At 48.2% G+C, this 20,771-nt stretch overlaps 1 protein-coding gene across 1 annotated transcript in view; it reads left to right on the top strand.

Annotated features, from left to right (window-relative positions):
* RMDN2 (regulator of microtubule dynamics 2) overlaps window positions 1-20,771 on the top strand; it is a 1,203,289-nt gene that overhangs the window by 574,068 nt on the left and 608,450 nt on the right. Inside the window, exon 5 of the mRNA XM_082251346.1 lies at window positions 1,599-1,674. Coding sequence (XP_082107472.1) covers window positions 1,599-1,674 — 76 coding nt within the window. The remainder of the gene's footprint in view (window positions 1-1,598; window positions 1,675-20,771) is intronic.

Raw genomic sequence — 20,771 nt, 5'->3', positions numbered from 1 at the left:
CTGACACCACAGGCCCAACTACAAACACTGTACCTAATTCAGTGCTTAGTGACTTAACTCCCAAGTCAGACTATACTGCACATACACTACATATACAGTACAGAGCCCTGAGTATGTGTGTGCATGCCCGTATGGCACCGGTAACTTCAGTCTCTTGGAAGAAAGATAAGGCCTTGTATCTTTGGCTAGCCACTTTAGTTGGTGCACTTAGAACTCCTGCTTGACAAAGTGTAACTGTGGTATGCTGACAGTATCCGGATAGCAAGGCAGACACCCAGACTGCGTAACAGGGCTTCAATAAGACCCAGGTTCTGGCAAGTGAGGGCAAAGTGAAGTAACTCTGTGTGCAGTGTCCTTGTTTCCTGTAGATGGTGAGAGTGCCCTCTCACCAATCCTGCGGTCAAGGCCCAAACTAATGTCCCGGAACAGGCAGGCTCTTCTGGTAACCGGGCTGGTCACCTCACGCTGGAACACTTCACGGCCGTCGGTGTGGCTAGATATGAATCCTGGGATCCCCCTCTCTCAGGCTGAATGTCCCCAAATTGCCGTGGATGCCTGAAACGATGCGGTGGGTTGACCTGGGAGGCAACACCTCTCCCCTGGGTCCAGTCTCTTCTCCTGCCTCATGGTGACTGAATTCTCCTCAGCAGACAAGATGGTGTTCTTCATTCCTTCCTTGCCAGAGAATGGTGGGGTTTTTAGTCCTTTTCCCAGTGATTAGAATGGAGCCACCTGTTTTGGGAACTACATGTCCCAGGGTTCTTTGCAGTTCTTCGGTCCTCCCTGGATTGGTTAGCTCCTTCTGCAAATGAGAAACGGGAGACTACTGAGTGTCTGTGAATTCTTCTCACTCACTGCACAGTGAGAAAAGGGGAAGGTGGGGGGGGGGGAATTCCCCCCACAGCTACTGGCAGGCACTCTCTCCCTTCGGTCAGCTTGGCATGGCCGCAGGAGATGCGAGGCACCCGCTACAAAAGTAAAAGCAGCAGCAGATGATACATTGCACAGAGACACATATTTTAGGTATTATGAATCAACAAGCAGCTTGGATTCATTCATATTAGAGCAGTGGCTGCTTTTTACACACACATAACCTGGCCGATGGATCACACAGCACTGTAGCTTTTACTTAGGAATGGTGTAACATACAGCCCAACAATGGTGATTGCTCATTTATAAAACTAAAAGATTACTCAGTGCTGTGTAATGCATTTGCTGAGCTTTGTATGTTAGATGCAGCCACTGACAGGTAAACATCACCACAGGCTATGCTTTTTTTGCAGGATGATCGCAGACAGCAGGGTTCAGAGCAAGCCCGCATGAGAACCCCTTAGCAAGTGGCTTGCTAGAGTGGATACTGCTGGCAAGGGGTCAAGGAAACAAAATTAAGGTTTAAAATCACCCTAAATACCTTTGTTTTAATTCTATACTTGCTGTATGTTAAACAAGGGCAGCTCTGGGCAAATTTGTGTGGATAAAACAGTAATCTGCATGGGGGGGGGGGGGGGTGCTGAAACCAAAGAACTCACAGACTTTGATTTTGTCACCTGTAGTTTAGAGATTATTTATGTGATTTATGTTTTTTTTTTTTTTTCCAGGTATGCAATAATGTGTGGTTATATGTCTGAATTTGACAATGTACAGAATAAAATCAAGAATGGCTACCTCTTTAAGGTTTGTTTTTGGTTTCAGGTTGAAAATGTATGAAAAGTAATTGGGGTTGGTTTTAGTGGTTGTCCTGGGATCTACTGTATTTATATGTATATTTATGAACATTCACTTTTGTTCATTATTTATACCTTCTGTTAAATGATTATTATATTTGTTAGAAATGTGGCTGCTGGCTTCTGCCCACATACACTGTTTCCTCTGCTTTCACTTTAATGCAATGGATATTCTGTATTTGCTAGCATAATATAAGTAGAATTCACCATCTCAAATTAGCATCTTCCTGCTGAGCACCACTTTTATGTAATACTCACAGATTTCTACTGTAGTTGTGGATTAGGAACTTGCATATCACTAAAAAATGAATTTACTAATATACATAGCCACACTGAATGCATAAATTTACATTTACTCTATCGTCCATTGACAGACGCAGCTCTTATGCTTCTCATACCATTGGGTTATGCTGCCCCCTACAGGAGTAGTACTAGACAGGAAAAAACAGTTTACCACGCCTACAGGGGCTGTCCCTATAGGCATAACCTCACACACCCTGCTCCAGCATACTAGTTTGTTTCTGCCTAGTGAAGGAGTAGGAACTAGGTTTCCTGCTGGGACTTCGGTCTCAGTTTTATATTCTTTTAACCACTTACCGCAAACTGATGTAGCCCTGCGGCGGCTACAAGAAGTGGCTGTACCAGGGTAATGCCTGCAGCTAGAGGCATCATCCCGGTACCATTTTTTAGAGCCGGCAGTCGGCTTTCAGGCGGTAATGGCCAGTGCGGCTCGGGAGCCGCTCGATCTTTACCCCAGCAAGCGGGAGGGAATGCCCCCCCTTTCACCCCTTTCCATCCTCCCACCGGGAGACCCGAGCAACGAGCCGGCACCTCTGCCGGCTGGTTGGAGTCCCAAACAAAGCCGGATTCGGCTTTGATCGGGTCTCCGATGATGTAACCTGGAGTCGGCATCCATGATGTCACATCCGGGTTACTTAACTGCTAAAGGCCCCGAATTTAAAAAGTGACTGTATTAAAAAATGCAGTTTTCGCCATTTTGAATACATTGAAGTGCTGTCTATAATCTTTAGACCCCCGATCCCTCCATAAAGAGTACCTGTCATTGCCTATTACTATCACAATGGATGTTTACATTGCTTGTGACAGCAAAAAAAATGATCAGTTTTTTTTAAAAAAACCTGTGCTAAAATTAAGAAAAATAAATAGGAAAAAAAACATTTTAACCGTCCCTGTCGCCGTCAGCTCGCGCACGAAAGAAAACATATACAGAAGTCGTGCCCGCAAATGAAATCGCTGTTCAAACCACACATGTGAGCTATTGCCGCGATCACCAGAGCGAGAACAATACTTTAAAAAAAGAACTACTTTGTAACTCTAAACTGTTAACCGTTAAGATTTTTTAAAGCATCGCCTATAGAGATTTTTATTGGGGCGGCGCATGCGCGGCGCGATGCTGGACGGACGCTAGAGACTTAGCTCCGCCGGAGGGGACAGGGAGAGGCCGCTTCCTCTGGGCTTTAAAACTTAATTTTCAGCTTCTAACCACCCCGCACCCCCATAGGAGACATCCGTGCATGCCGTCTGCTAAGAAAGGACAATGGGCCACCCTCCAAAGCACTTAACGACTTACCTGCTCCGCACTAAGAGGCCTCTAAGATGTGTAAAGATGGCGCCCAGTCACCTCCCGCGCGGCCGCTGGATCCTGCTGTTCCTCCAGCTACACCCGCAGCACCTATGGCAGATTGTGAGTATTCTCAGGGGGTCACCAAGGCGGACCTTGATGCGGGATTTGCTGCAGTTTATGAAAAGCTAGCAGAGAAGTTTCAGACAGAGATTCACAAATCCACTAACACTCTGACTGCTGAAATTGCTGCTCTGGGGGGGCGCACTGATCTGCTTGAGGCCATTACACACAATGACCTTAGGAAAGACTTTGAATTGCTTTCAGATAATTATGCTTTGCTTCAGTCCCAAGTTGAGGATTTAGACAACAGAAACCGCAGGAATAACCTGCATCTCAGAGGGCTTCCCGAATCCGTTGATGATCTCATCCCTGCTGTTCTCAAGCTTTTTGGAGATTTGCTCCCAGACAGACCTGAATCAGCATTTACCTGTGATAGAATCCACAGGGCTCTGCGTCCTAAACCTCCACCTGACAAGCCTCCTAGGGATGTTATCCTATGCCTTAAAGACTTTCTGGTAAAGGAGGATATCCTACGTGCTTCTAGAAATACTCCTAATATTGTCCTGGACGACAACAGGATTCAAATCTTCCCGGATATTTCCCAAGCTACCTTGGATAAATGTCGCAAGATGAAAGAAGTCACCTCCATTTTACAGGCAGCCAGGATCCGCTATAGATGGGGCTTTCCCTTCAAACTTACTGTCCCCCATAATGGGTCAGTATATGTGGTCTATAACATCGCAGAGGGAAAAGAACTGCTCATCAAACGGGGCCTTATTGATGCCGAGCCTGCAGTCCACCAGCAGATGACCCCCAGACCCTCTCCAATTTGGTCTACCCCCGCCACTAGAAGAGATCAACGCCGTGGGCTTAAGCCCTTCAGGGATGCCTCCAACTAACTGTCTACTGTCTGATCCTCATGGGTCTTCAAGTTCTAATTATGTGAATTATTCCTTTTAAGCTCTTGTGGCTGCTGCTCTCAGGTGGGCCCCCGTCGCGGCATGGCCGCCCTATGCTGTGGGGTGTGCATGGTGCGATGGTTGAGCCTACCATCTCTGCCGTTTTTGGCATGAGAAAATACATCCCAAAGCTACGGGTGCAGGTACTTGTTTGCAACTTGGCAGGTTCTGTGTTCTATGGTATATGGCATGTTTTCAGTTTAATAGGTCTTGGGCCTCTCTCTCTCCACTTTCGCTGCTTTGTCCCCCTCCTTCCGCTTGCGCTGATCCTCACCCTGGCCTTTCTTGGACCTTCACGGTGCCATTCACAACCTGACGGACGGGTTGTGGATCCCCGCGAGCGGATTTTGGACGTAACTGTCCATGGGTACTTTGGATGGGTCTTTTCTTTTTCACCCATCCCCCACCTGTATCCCACAGGTTCGTTTTTTCTGATTATGTTTTTACATTCATGGTTAAGCGTTTCGCTTTTAAAAATACTGAAAAAAGAAAGTCTCTTTTACGGATCAATGCAATGTTTCTAGAAATGTCATTTTGTCTCTATTGGTTTTACTCGGTTAGACCGGGTCTTAAACAGTGTGACCTAGTTATATGTTATATGCTTATTACAGGTATACTACGTTTTTTCCTAGCATCTCAGAGTATCGAGAGGTTACTGCACTGCTGGTATATGCCCTCTCTTAATCACAATTCTACCGTAACCTGCTCTACCTTGATCATTCAGTATGGGGCTTAAGGTAATAACACATAATGTGCAAGGGTTCAACTCCCCTAACAAAAGGCACAAAGCTTTCAGGCATTATAAACGTTTAGGCGCTGATGTGATTCTATTACAAGAAACACACTTTGCTGCTCCAAACCATCCCAAATACTTTCACAAGTTCTACCAGCAATTTAGGTGCTCCACTTACAGCAACAAGACCAGAGGTGTTGCTATTTTTATTCGTAATACTATCATGTTCGACATTACTTCATCGTACTGTGATCCTGATAGTAGATTTCTGATACTTAAGGGCAATATGAGTGGTAAGTCGATTACTATTGCATCAATTTACGCCCCTAACAAATCTCACTCATCCTTTTTTAAAACTTTGTTTGATGTACTGTGCAGATTTGAATCCTCCCATATGATTGTGGGGGGGGGGGGGGGTTAATCTGGTGGCCCACCCAATCTTGGATAGGAGTAAGGTCTTGCAGTCATCCAAGGCCTTTCCTAAAAGCTTGTCCCGCTCGTTAAGTGACTTGCAACTAGTGGATGCATGGAGGGCCCATAATGTGGGAGCCAGGTTATATACATACTACTCACATCCCCATGACAGCTTTGCTAGGTTGGACTACATTTTCTGCACTCCAGTCCACCTGGCAGGCTCCTCTGACGCCCACATCCACCCATGCCCATGGTCGGACCATCAAATTGTCTCCTTTGAGACCAAAAACGTGGGGCTGGTTAGTTCACTATATACTTGGAGATTGAATGACTCACTCATAAATGACCCCTCACTAGTCTCTCAGATATCCACCTCCCTGGAGGAATACTTTGACATTAATGAGAACGGGGATACCCCCATTACCACTGTCTGGACAGCCCATAAGGCGGTAATCAGAGGGAAGTTTATTGCACTAGCCTCTGCCCGTAACAGATCCAGACTGGCAGATATTAAATCTTTAACCAAGGATCTGGACGTCTATATTTTCAGGTCACCCACTCTCCTTCAAAGGACCTGATCGATCAAATTTCTACTAAAAGAAAAGCCTTAAACGAGATGCTCTCTAGTGACACCGAAAAATCACTAAGATGGTCCAAAGCTAAATTCACCCTTCACAGTAATACACCCTCCACCATGTTCGCCAAAAAACTCGCCCAAACAGTCAAACCCACCCATGTCTACAAACTTAGGAGAAATTTTGGTAAGATGGTTTCTCATCCTAAGCAGGTACTGGAGGTCTTTACTAAATTTTATAAGGACCCTTTGTCTGATTCCTCCTCACTGCCACTGGCTAAATTCGAGCCCTGGCTTACCAAATTACACCTACATACCCTCACTTCCGAGGAGAAGGAAAAGATGGAGTTGCCTTGCACGGATGAGGAGATATTATCAATCATAAAATCCTTAAAAACATCTACTGCACCGGGTTCTGATGGTTTTTCCGCTATCTATTATAAGACTTTCTCCCATATTCTTGTTCCTAGACTCACAAATTTATTTAATTGGATACTCCAAGGTGGCAATTTCCCTGAAGAGATGCTCTTCGCAAATATGTCCCTTATCCCTAAACCAGACAAGGATCATTCACTCCCCCAAAATTTCCGTGCCATTTCGGTTATGAACAATGACCTCAAAATATTTGGTAGACTATTAGCTAACCGTCTTGCGGAACACATCTCCAAATTAATTCCCCCGACCAGACAGGGTTCATGCCAGGCAGACAACTTACGGACAATATCAGACTTACAGCTAACATTATTCAGGATGCCAACCGTACAAAAACTCCTACTTGCCTAGTGTAACGCTCTGGTTATATATATACATATATTGAGAGATTGGATCTACAGCTGCAGAATTCCACTCAGTAGTATTGCAGAGATATGTTAAATCACCCGACTTAACTCTCTTAACTCATCATAGTGGGTGAAACTGTCCCTGGACATGCAAGACAAACATGCAAGCAAAAGCACAGCAGACTGTAGCACTACGGTTAGTGTATGAGTAGTGTACGAGTTGCCTAGTAGTAACAAGTAGCAGGAATGCAGCATAAGCAAAGCAACGGACAATAGATAATGTGTACTTCCTTGCAGTGAGAGACAGAGCATACATGTAACTAATTTAACTTATACCAGGTCAGAATTCATAATCAGGAGTAACTCAGGAATGGTGGGATCCCCTATGGGGTACTTATCCATGTAGGAGGAGGTGCAGAGTTAGAGGGATGTCCTGGTGAGGCTCCAGAGGAAACAACTAGGGTTGTTGGGGATCCGGTCAGTAAGTAGGTAGGCAGGCAGGCAGGTAGGTAGGTAGCAGCGTTCTCCCAGCAGGCGTTGTGGATAGTATCAGGTAGGCTTGTACCGGTAGTGAGCGGTTACATAGTTACATAGTTACATAGTTAGTGAGGTTGAAAAAAGACATCAGTCCATCCAGTTCAACCTATGATGTGTGTGTGTGTTTGCTTTTAGCCGTACATTGTATACCCCTGTATGTTGTGGTCTTTAAGGTGTCCATCTAACAGTTTTTTGAAACTATCAATGCTCCCTGCTGATACGACTGCTTGTGGAAGAGAATTCCACATCCTTACCGCTCTTACAGTGAAGAACCCCTTACGCACTTTAAGGTTAAACCGCCTTTCCTCTAGTTTTAGTGAGTGGCCACGTGTCTTATTGTATCTCCTTTCTCTGAATAGTTTGTTCAAAACGAACGGTTTGTTCTGTGCATACCGCTCTTCTAAATAGGCGCCTAGAGTGGCGCTTGAGAATGACGCTCCACGTCGCGCGACGAATGACATCATCACGGCCCATATGCGTTCCACCTAGCTCAGCGGTGGAACGCAAACAGGAAGTAAGGACCGGAAGGAGATGGATTCTTACACCTAGTTAGCTTGGACATTCATAAGGAATTTGATAGTGTCAGTTGGTCTTACTTGGAGAATCTGTTGCCTAAATTTGGGATGGGTAGAAGTTTTATTCATGGCTTCAAAGCACTGTACAATTCCCCCCCGAACAAGGATCCATATACTGGGGTGTAACTCCGATTTCTTCTCAATTAACAGGGGCACTAGGAAGGGGTGTCCTCTTTCCCCCCCTGCCTTTTGCCCTAGCCATCGAACCCCTTGCATGTGCTATAAGAAATAATACTAATATTAAAGGTTATTGTAAAAATGATAAAGAATATAAATTAAGCCTATATGCTGATGATGTTCTTTTATTTCTGTCAGAGCCTCATCTATCCCTACCCCACTTACTTATTGAATTAGATTAATTTCATTCTATCTCGGGATTGGGGGTCAACATTTCTAAATGCTCCTTAATGCCCATAAATATGCCTAACTGGATGCAGACTTCCATTAGAGAGAGTTTCTCTTTCTCATGGTGCTCAAAGTCCTTTAGATATTTAGGAGTGCAGATCACCCCCCCATTACAATTCCCTCTACATAACTAACCTCCCTCCCTCCCTACATAACTAACCTCCCTTTAAGAAACTGGGGGCTCTCCTCCAATCTTGGTCATCGCACCATATTATTTTTGGGTAGAGAGGCTGCAATTAAAATGGTTATTCTCCCCAAGTTATTTTTTTTTAGGGCTCTTCCAGTCACTGTACCCAAATCACATATATTAAACTTCCAACGGGAATTGTCTAAATTTGTATGGAACGGTAGGAAACCTTGTTATAACAAGCAGGACCTCCACGCCCCCCAGGTCATGGGCGGGATGGGTCTTCCAGACCTTTGGTCCTACTACTTGGCGGCTAAATACATTCAAATTGCCCAATGGTTTTCTGAGGAGAAAGACATTCCTTGGCTGTCTTTCGAGAGATCCTCAGTTGCTCCCTGCTCGCTACAAGCGGCTATATGGAAAAGGTCAAACATCTCGAGAAGTCCCTTCCAGTCCAACAAAATCATCAACCATCTAGTACAACTCTGGTTTAAACACAATGAATCTAGTAACCTGCTTTCCCGGGTCTCCCCCTTAGCTACCTTTTTGTCAGAGGTGGACTCCCACGCCTTTCCCCTGGACAGGGTACAGCTGCAACCCTGGCTTTCTAGGGGCCTAGTCTCTCTTAAAGCCCTCTCAGCCAGTAACTCATTTTGCACCTTTGACCAACTTAAAACATCACACGAACTTCCCATGTCAGAACTTATCCACTTTGATATTATTAAAGATTTCTTTAAATCAAAGCTTTTGAAAATATTTGTAGTTCCTCCCCCAGGGGTAAAGGCTCAATCTCACTACTATACAATCATCTTAATAACAGCCCTTACCAGATAAACATAAATACATACATAAATGGGAGGAAGATCTAGGCTGCACCTTTTCAGTTCTGGAATGGAGGGGCATGATAAAAAATCTGCGTGAATGCACACGTTCTACAACCAGTAGGGTTTCACCCATTAAATTATTCACCAGATGGTATCTGACCCCCTCGCTGATTCACTCGTATTACGACTCTGTGTCCCCCCCTGTGCTTCAGGGGTTGCTCAGAGGAGGGCACGCTTCTTCACATTTTTTGGAAGTGTGGTCTCCTACAATCCATATGGAACAAGGTTAGTCAATTACTACCATTTATAGCGGACCGTGGTATCGCTCTCACCCCGAGCATGTGCCTGTTATATTCACGCGTCCCAGGTGTTCCCCCTCATAACTCCAAACTATTTCATACCTTAATGTCTTCGATTCATTGGATGATAGCACTTAACTGGAGATCAGATAATATGTCTTGGTCACAAGTAGTTTCCAGAATGGACAGCATCAAAATGTCTGAGAAAGTATTCCACTCTTTACAAGGCTCCATGCCAGCTTTCCATGCCAAGTGGGATATATGGGATACACTTATTTGTTGATATAATACTTGCACTGTAATTTACTTTTTTGTAAATAATATGTTGATGCTCGAACGTACCTATTTCATTTTTTCTACCGGTTCACAGTTTAAACTTGCAGCATTACCTAAAAATTGCTTATGCCTAGGCTTCCCCACACCTTATGTACTTCTCTTTCAAAAGCTCTGAATTTTATTACCCTGTTTAATGCATTATTATTTTCTTGATCTAAGTTTTGTTGTATTGATCTGAAATTAATTTTTTGTATGACTTTCTAATAAAAATCTTTTGTAAAAGAGATTTTTATTTACCGTAGTTTGTCGCCATTCCGCGGTTGTGCGCAATTTTAAACTGTAAAATGCAGTGAAATGTAATTTTTCCCAAAAAAATGTCGTTTGAAAGACCGCTGCGCAAATACCGCGTGACAAAAAATATTATTGCAACGACTGCCATCTTATTCTCCAGAGTCTTTGCTATATATATATATATATATATATATATATATATATATATATATATAATGTTTGGGGGTTCTGAGTAACTTTTTAGCAAAAAATACTCATTTTAACTTGTAAACATGTGTCAGAAATGGGCTTGGACCTTAAAGAGGAAGTAAACCCTCCTCTGCAAGTTGTACCTATAGGTAAGCCTATGATAAGGCTTACCTATAGGTACTGTAACTATCTCCTAAACATGTACCGTTTAGGAGATATTTACCTTACATGCAGCCAGTGACGTCACTGGCGCTGTCAGGAAAGGAATTACCATTCAGCAACAATAGAACGCTGGAGGCAGAGCAGGTGTGTCACCACGCCCTTCTCCCCAGCCCTGGCTGTGCTTCAGTGCTGGTTTATCATCAGCTCTATTACCTGTGACCTGTTTGTTTATCTGCGTTCCTGCTTTTGACCCGGCTTGCTCCTTGACCCATCTGCACTTCTCCTTGTTTGACCTCGGCTTGCCTGACCACTCTTTGCCTGAACCATACCTCTGCTGGATATTCGGTGTACCTACCTCGGCCTGGATTCCACGGACTTTCTCCTTGTCTTACCCCTCTGTACCTCCATTTCCTCGGACTGATTCACTGTGTATGACCCTCGGCCTGGCATTAACCTTTTGTCTCTTGTTTCAAGCATCTTTAGATCCTCTGGAAACGGTCCTGTGAATCCACACCATACCATTCATCATACGGAATCCACCCGCATCCAGTGCTCCTCGGGACGTTTCATCTCCTGTTCCACCTCCAGGGGTGATCCGCACCGAGCTGCAAAGGAAGCCCTCTCAGCACTTCGGCCTCCACCAAGGTAACTGACAGCATTAACCAGCCATGTCAGAGGCCGACAGAGGTGCTTCAAAGCTCGAGGCCCTATGCCAGTAGGTTTCAGCCCTGACCCAAGCTATGCAAAGGCTACAATATGGTTACTTCCAGCTAGAGGGTTGAGTACTCAACATGGTCGGCCCTTCTCCTCCACCTGACCCGAATCAGCCATCCACTAGCTCGCTGCTGGCTCCGGCCCAACCGGACCAAGCTAGCTCCGGCCATTCGGCTTCAGCTCCGCCCCCGGAACCACGGGTGCCCACGCCAGAATGCTTCCATGGGGAGGGTAGGAAATTCAGGGCCTTCAGGAATGCTTGTTTATTATACCTAGCCCTTCAACCTAGGACCTTCTCCTCTGAGTCCGTCAAGGTGGGATTTATAATTTCCCTACTGGCCGAAGAACCTCAGACTTGGGCACACAATCTCTTGGAACAGAAGAGTCCAATCCTGAATTCCACAAACTCTTTCTTTGAGGCTATGGCCCAATTATATGAGGATCCCCAGCGTACGGTCACGGCAGAGTAGGCCCTGCATGCCCTCCAGCAAAACAAACGCCCGACCGAGGACTATACGGTAGACTTCCGTAGATGGGCAGCCGACACGGACTGGAACGAGGCAGCATTGAAATACCAGTACCGTCATGGCCTCTTGGAAGCTTTAAAAGACGAGATGGCTCGGGTAGAAACACCTGCATCCTTAGAGGATCTAATCGCTCTTGCCATCCAAATGGATAGGCGTCTGCGGGAGCGACGCTCAGAACGCCTTCAAGGGTCTCGAACCATGTGGGTCATGCCAAAGGTCCCATTTATGGCCTCTCCTCTTCCAGGACCAGCTGTCAATGCCCCGGCAGATGGGGAACCTATGCAAATTGGGCCCATTCATTCCTCCCTGACCCCCGAAGAGAGACAACGCCGCCGCCAGGCGAACCTCTGTCTATACTGCGGAGCTTCCGGCCACTTCCTCTGCAATTGCCCTGTGAGGCCTAGTAAGTGCTGTTCACGGTCTGTACTGAACTGTCAGGTCTCTGAGCCATCCCCTGCTCACCTTATCCTTCCTGTCTCCCTACAGGTAGCAGAAGAGAGGATCCAGCTCACGGCAATTATTGATTCCGGAGCTTGCAGTTGCTTCCTGGATTGTACACTAGCTGCGAAGCTAGGGGTACCCCTGCAAGCCAAGGAGCAACAGCTTCAAGTTTTCCTGGCCGACGGATCCCTGCCTAGTTCCGGACCCGTGACCAGGGAGACCTACCCGGTCCTTACTACCACGGACTCGGGTCATCAAGAGCTCCTCCGCTTCGATGTCCTGTCCTCTCCCTTATTCCCGGTCATCCTAGGCCTACCATGGCTCCAAGCCCACAATCCACAGATTGATTGGATTAAGAAGAGGATTTCCTTCTCATCCAAATACTGCCTGGATCATTGCTTCCCTTCCGAATCCCAAGCTCCAGCCACTTGCCTAGCCGTCCAGCCGGCCTCAGACTCCCCTGAAGACATTCCTGCAGCTTACCAGGACTTTAAGGATGTTTTCGACAAGAAGAAAGCTGATGTTCTGCCCCCTCACAGGCCCTATGACTGCCCCATTGATCTTCTCCCAGGGGCAGAGATCCCTTTTGGAAGGATCTTCCCCCTATCTGAAAAGGAATTAGAAACTCTCCGGTCCTATGTCGATGAGAATCTGAAAAAGGGGTTCATCAGGCCCTCATCCTCCCCAGCTGGCGCTGGAATATTTTTTGTAGAGAAGGACGGTACGTTAAGACCTTGTGTTAATTATCGGGAACTCAACAAAGTTACCATTAAAAACCGCTACCCTCTCCCTCTAATTCCAGAATTGTTCCAGCGCTTCCGGAATGCTCGAGTCTTTACTAAACTAGACCTCCGAGGGGCATACAATCTTATCCGCATCCGAGAGGGGGATGAGTAGAAAACTGCATTTAGAACCCGTTTTGGCCACTACGAATATATGGTCATGCCATTCGGGCTGTGCAATGCCCCGGCCACTTTCCAACATCTGGTAAATGACATTTTCCATGAATTGCTGGATAACTTCTTAATTGTTTACCTAGATGACATCCTGGTCTTCTCCCCATCTCTAGAACTCCATCGGATTCATGTTAAAGTTCTAACCACCCTGAGGAAACATGGACTCTACGTGAAACTGGAGAAGTGTGAATTTGAGAGAGGATCTATTCAGTTTCTGGGGCTTATCATTTCAACAGAGGGCGTCTCGATGGATCCTGAGAAGGTGAAGGCAATTTTGGAGTGGCCAGCCCCCATGGATAAGAAAGGAGTTCAGCAATTTGTGGGCTTCGCTAACTTCTACAGAAGATTTGTAAAAGGCTTCTCAACAATTGTCACACCCATCACCCAGCTAACACGCCAGCAGATCCATTTCCGCTGGTCGCCAGAGGCCCAGTTAGCCTTTGACAAATTAAAGAGCCTGTTCGTGACCGCTCCGATTCTTCAACATCCAGATCCAGCTTTACCCTACATTCTCGAGGTAGATGCCTCAGAAGTAGCCACGGGGGCAATTCTGTCCCAGCGACAAGGCCCAAAGGCCTTACTACACCCAGTAGCATTTTTCTCTTGGAAGATGTCACCTCCTGAGAGGAATTATGATGTGGGGGATCGAGAACTTCTAGCCATTAAATCTGCCCTGGAGGAATGGAGGTACCTGTTGGAAGGGACAGTGCACCCTATTATGATATTCACGGACCACAAGAATCTCGAATGTCTGAGGGCCGCCAAACGGTTGAGACCTCGGCAAGCCAGGTGGGCCTTATTTTTCTCACGCTTCAATTTCCACATTACCTACAGGCCAGGGTCTAAGAATGGAAAAGCGGATGCCCTGTCCCGGATGTTTCCAGACACTCCCGGCACAACAAAGCCCAATACCATCCGCTCAAAACTTTTTTCTGATCCATATGGACTTACGGCCCTCAATTCAGCAAGCTTCTACCCAGTATACAGGTCAAGAAGCCGAATCTCTACATAAGCGGGAAGAGTTCCTCTGGTTTCAGGAGAAAATTTTTGTTCCCACACAAGTCAGATTGATGGTCCTCAAGACCTTCCATGACCACAAACTTGCAGGGCATTTTGGGTTAAGGAAGACCTTCAAACTCATTCAATGCCACTTTTGGTGGCCTAAATTACACCAGGACTGCAAAACATATGTAGATTCCTGCATCACCTTTCAACGCAACAAGGGGGCAAAAGTAAAGTCATGGGGACTGTTAAGACAATTGCCAATTCCGGAACTACCCTGGAAGGGTCTATCTATGGACTTTATAGTCGAGCTTCCACCCACAGAAGGGTTTACTACCATCTTAGTGGTCGTAGACCGACTCTCTAAAATGGCTCACTTCCTACCAATGATGGGTACCCCTTCTGCCTTGGAGACAGCCAATACATTTATCAAAGAGGTGGTCAGGCTTCATGGACTTCCGAACAATATAGTCTCGGATCGAGGCGTTCAATTTACCTCTAGGTTCTGGAAGGAGCTCTGTAAATCTTTGGCGGTTGAAGTGTCCCTGTCATCTGCTTATCATCCACAAAGCAACGGGCAGACTGAAAGAACAAATCAAACCCTGGAACAGTACCTCCGATGCTTCTGCACCAGTGCTCAGGACAACTGGACCTCCCTGCTTCCATGTGCGGAGTTTGCCTATAATAATTCTGTGCACTCCGCAACCAACCAAACCCCATTTTGGGCTAATTATGGCTTCCATCCTTCCTTTTTGCCCAATCTGGATCAGGAAATTACGGTTCCCGCAGTCCATGATCGGCTAGCAGCCATTGCAGCTAATCTCCAGTTGTTACGGGACAATATTCTGAAGGCACAACAGGCCTATAAAAAGTCCTGTGGTCTCAAACGGAAGGAGAACCCAGCATACAAGGTGGGAGACAAGGTTTGGCTTTCGTCAGTTAATCTAAGATTATCTTGACCGTCCAAGAAGTTGGGGCCCAGATTCATCAGTCCTTTTTGAGGTCAAAAGAATAGTGAATCCTGTAGCCTTTGAGTTAATCCTGCCTGGCTCTCTTAAGATCCATCCGGTGTTTCATGCTTCGCTGCTTAAACCGGCGATACCAAGCCCCTACCCTGGAAGAGAAGAGTTATCACCTCCTCCAGTTTCGGTAGAAGGGGAGCCTGAATTTGAGGTTGAGACCATCCTAGATTGTCGACAGAAAGGCAATCGCACTCAATATTTAATCAAATGGAAAGGATACCCGCCGGATGACAATTTTTGGGAACCATTAGGCAACATACATGCTCCTAAACTCCTGAGAGAGTTTCACAACAAGTTTCCAGGAAAATGTGGTCGTAGGGCATCCAGAGGCTGCCCCTCGGGGGGGAGGGGGGGGCACTGTCAGGAAAGGAATTACCATTCAGCAACAATAGAATGCTGGAGGCAGAGCAGGTGTGTCACACGCCTTTCTCCCCAGCCCTGGCCCTATATAAGGCGCTCTCTGGCTGTGCTTCAGTGCTGGTTTATCATCAACTCTAGTACCTGTGACCTGTTTGTTTATCTGCGTTCCTGCTTTTGACCCGGCTTGCTCCTTGACCCATCTGCACTTCTCCTTGTTTGACCTTGGCTTGCCTAAACCACTCTGCCTGAACCATACCTCTGCTGGATATTCGGTGTACCTACCTCGGCCTGGATTCCATGGACTTTCTCCTTGTCTTACCCCTCTGTACCTCCATTTCCTCGGACTGATTCACTGTGTATGACCCTCGGCCTGGCATTAACCTTTTGTCTCTTGTTTCAAGCATCTTTAGATCCTCTGGAAACGGTCCTGTGAGTCCACACCATACCATTCATCATACGGAATCCACCCGCATCCAGTGCTCCTCGGGACGTTTCATCTCCTGTTCCACCTCCAGGGGTGATTCGCACCGAGCTGCAAAGGAAGCCCTCTCAGCACTTCGGCCTCCACCAAGATAACTGACAGGCACATGCGCTCTGAAGGAACGGCCGCTGGTGCCGTTCTTCAGAGCCCCGTGCCTTGACCGTTGGCTCCCGCGCGCGGGAGTGACGTCACCGCGGCTCCGGCCAATCAGATGGCCGGATGCTGTGATCCCGCAAGACGGGCGACTGAACATATCGCCCGTCATACAGGTAAGCGGGCGGCATGGCGGGGGCTCGTTCTAAGGTAAGTATTTCATAATGAGCTAGTATGCGATGCATACTAGCTCATTATGTGTTTCTCTTGCAGGTTGAAAAAAAAATGGGGTTTACAACCTCTTTAAGTGGTTAAAAAATATTTTGTTTTATTTTCTTTACTCACTTCTGCTAGTTAGTGTTCAGGGGGATCCTCCTGGTAAACTACAAGCGATAGCCGGCTGAGGATTCGCACTGGATAATCTAGATCCTTAGTCTCCCAGCCTGGCCTACGAGCAGGTTATAGTCCCACACTAGGCCTCGCCATGACAGAGCCCCATTTTTGAATGGGGACGAGCCTGCGAGTGGATGTCTCACTGGGACGCGACGACCTGGAACGCCCTGAGTCACAGCTTACCTCTCGGCTGGCAGCACCCCCACTCCGGATGGGAGGTGGTCTCTCCAGAGCGGAGCCCACCCGATCCATGGTATGGTGAGTAAATGCACCCCCCCCATATCCCTTATCGGTCTTGGGGGGGGGGGAAGTGGGCCCACTCCTGGGGATGATAGGACTGGTGCTTCCTAAAAGATCCCCCTGGTCTGTATGGATGTCTGGCCCTGTGCCTTGCCCTCCTCCCCCGCCCCTGCCCTTATTGCGGTTTTCACCTGCAGGGCGCTATTGCTGCGGCGCCGGGCGCCCTAGGGGGTGGGGTAAAAATGGTACCCTTTCCTGCTGGGTCTTGCTGTAGATCCTCTGTGGCCTCCGATTTGGGGTCCCATGACCGCATGGCACGCCGTGGGAACTGCCATCTTTAGTGTGGACATAGGAGAATTTCTCCCCATTGACTTGCATGGTACAGCCATTTTCCCTGTGCTTCCCATAGACTTGCATTGGCAGCCATTTTTGTGAAAATTCTATGGAGCTACACAGGTAGCGTGACCTTTTACATTCTATCCAGGCTGTGACTTTCACCTACACTTTCCTGCTGCACAATTCGGCTCTGGAGGTTTCTTAGTGAGGTTGTAAAGTACTAGGGTCTCTCTGGGCATATCCCTGCGCACTCTGCTATCTGCATATATTTAAGGGGTACTTGATTGGAGGTGGGGACCAGGCTCAGCGCTTTTAAAAAAACAGTACACCTATTGTTTTTTTTTTTTTTTTTATTAAACTAATTATGGAGTGGTTTCACCCTCAGAGCCCCTTAGTGCGACTATCGGACCTTCCGGATCACAGTCAATGGCCGTGATTTCAGCAGCACTGGAAAGCCTGGCGACCAAGGTTGATTTTGTGATGAAAAAGGATAATAGCCGAAAATTGCTGCTGCCTTCAACGTCATTGGTGGGGTCCTCTGATTCAGAGACTAATATGGTCGCCACAGACGCCCCCCTCCTTGAGGGATCGCTGTCCTCGCAATCGGCTGGTGAAGAGGACCTGTCCTCTTCAGCTGCAGCGTGGGACGTGCTTTGTTGGAAGCCCTGATTGCTTCAGTAAGGGAAACTTTAAAAATGGCAGATGAGGGGCGTGTCCGGATGCTGGCCAAGATGGCCGCATGAAGAGGGAGCTCCGTTCCAGCCACAGTCTAATCCACAGCCATCCACTCACCTGGCCTCCGGATCGGCGCATGGACTTCTCCCCCCGGAGCTGACAGGGTCTAGGGAGCCGGACATCCTCCTATTTTGCCCATCCTGACGGAGATCACGCTGATCCGGCGCCTGCGGCCTACCCACGCCATCGTGGCCTACCCGTCCTCCGCTGCACGATCCGGGGAAGGTAAGAGACCTCCGTGGCAGTCTTCCCCCGATGGTCTTCTATTGGCCGCCAGATCGGCTGTGCAGCTGAGGACCCCGCTCTCCGCGGGGGGACGTTTCAGGCCGCCGCTGCCCGCCATCTTGCCGCCCACCCTACACCCACCTTTGGCCCCGAGGAGTCCTGGAAGACCCACCTAGCCACAGAGAGGTCACTGGGGGTCCCATCCTCTTCCCCCCTACTGTGTTGCTGCTGATCAGGGGCACGCTCTGCTCCTCCAGATCTCCACTGCTGAGGGAGGCTGTGGCCTGGACAAGGACTCTTTGCTGCTATTATCCTGCGGACGGTGGGGGGAGGGGGTCCTGAAGCCTGTATACTGGCCCCCTTTCAATTGCCATCTTTACCTGCCTACTACTTCTCAACCCCTGCAGAGCATCGCTCACAGCCCCTGCAGAATATTGCTCACAGCCCCTGCAGAGTATTGCTCACAGCCCCTGCAGAGTATTGCTCACAGCCCCTGCAGAATACTGCTCACAGCCCCTGCAGAGTATTGCTCACAGCCCCTGCAGAGTATTGCTCACAGCCCCTGCTGAGTTTCCCTCAACCTGACAAGGGCCTGTTTGCTGCTTCTGAGGCTTCACAGCTACATCCTCATAGCTCTGCAGAGTATTGCACCAGGCCTCCACTCCTTGCCTCACGAATACCTGTACCAGATCATCTGTTTCTCTGCTCCTCTTTTGCTGTGGATTGCTAAGCTCAAATTTATCCTACGTTGACAGACTTGCACTACCTGCCCGTGTCTTCACTCCCGTGTGGATTTCATTGCAACTGATTTGAAGACACTGGTAATGCGGTGCTGAGCCACGAGATCATTCGGCTCCAGCAGTTACGTATTAGTCTAGCTACACCTACCATATACATGTCGGCGGGCAATTCCCACCCCGCCGACCCTTCAGACCTTCAACAGAGCTCTATGCAACGTTACCTGCTGCGCACTGCGCCAACGGAACCTGACCCCTAGACCTGACAAGATGGCGACCGGTCGCGCAGTGGGTAAAACGAAACCCCCCCCTCCACCGTTACAGCCGGCTTCCCTTGGTGTGGACGCGGGTTGCGCGGATCGACCTCCTTCTCCAGCAACGTCCTCTTCCTCATCTCCCCTGCCCAGCTCTTCTGCACTAAATGGGGGTCCGGACGTCCGGGATTGTGGAGGAACCCACCGGTCGGAGGCAGCCTCCCTTCTCTCGGCCTTCAGGTCGGACTTCGACTCCTGGGCCTCTAAAATGGAACTCTCCCTGCATGCTGAATTAAATGCGATCCGTCAGCAGATTTCCACTACTGACTCCACTGTTGCCTCCGTCACCGCTACTCAAGAAGCCCATGAGTCCCACATTTCCGCACTCGAGGCTGCTTCCCGTGACCACCTCCGCTGCCTGCGTCAGCAACAACTTTGCATTGATGACGGCGAAAACAGGAGTCGCAGGAACAACATTAGGATTCAGGGTCTCCCTGAGGCCACCTCTGGTACGGACCTTAAACCCACTGTGACTGCCATTCTCAATCAGGTTCTCGGGAGAGCTCCTTCCACAACCATCGAACTAGACAGGGTGCACAGAGTGGGGGGCTCAGGAGGTAGGGGTGATGATCGTCCCTGTGATGTGTTATGTAGGGTTCACTACTATACCCTGAAGGAAGAAGTTATGAGGAAGGCTTGGCAACAGGGTCCTCTAGACTTTGATGGCTCCTCCATCCACCTCTACCCCGACCTATCCCGCAACACCCTACACATGCGGAGAGTGGTCCGTCCCTTACTGGACTTACTACGCCAAATTGGGGCCACTTATACATGGGGGCACCCCTTCAGCATTAAAGTAACTTTCAACCCACGGAAGTTTGTGCTGGCAGATCCTGATCAACTAACCGACTTCTTCTCCTTCCTGGGTCACACTCCGGTGGACATTCCGAATTGGCTGGATCCTCCTGCTGAATGGGTGCGACCACAGACATCTGGCCCCCTTCCTCAGAGAAGATGGCGCTCCCGCTCACGCTCTGCCATACCCAGGAGTGGGGCTAGTCGCCCTCAGTCCCCGGAAGCTTGATTACCGCATATACCGCACTCTACACTGACTGTCCTGATGTCACGTACCTGGTCCTGAAGCCGAAATGCCGAGAGGGCTCTCCTTGCGGCTGAGTGCTTGGTGTCCCTGAAGGTGGTAACAGGAAGCACGAAGCCCAAAGTAGCAGGGATTGCCAGCTGTGCCCCAGATGAGGGTTGATGGTAGAAATATATCTCTGCAGGTGAACACCAGAGGAGGTGAGCACTAGGACCCAGGAGTGCTGTGGTAGTTGCAGACTGCACACGGCTGGAAGTAGTTTGTAATGGAGAGTGCAGCTGGCAGGATCAACAGGTAAGTACTGGAAGCAGGTTCTGCAGGCTGGGTACAGCAGGTGGGCACCAAGGCAGATCACAGCAGACAAGGCACAGCCAAAGGCGTAGTCTGGGACAGAAGCAGAGGTCAGTAAGCCAGAGGTCAGCAGATCAGATAGCAGAGTCGTGGTTAGGCAAGCCGGGGTCATACACAGGGCAGATGACAAGAGAAGATCCGTGAACAATCCGAGGTCAGAGCTGGGAGCGAGACAAGAGGAATCCAAGAACAAGCCGGGTTGTCAACAGGTGATCAGAAGCAGCAACAAACACAGGAAACAGGAAGCTGAAGACCAGTCAGCAATGTTCATGTGCCACAGATATCCTTTTAA

Source organism: Pelophylax lessonae (assembly GCF_965119305.1).
Source record: "Pelophylax lessonae genome assembly, chromosome: 3".
NCBI lineage: Eukaryota > Metazoa > Chordata > Amphibia > Anura > Ranidae > Pelophylax > Pelophylax lessonae.
This window is presented reverse-complemented; position numbering and strand designations above follow the sequence as displayed.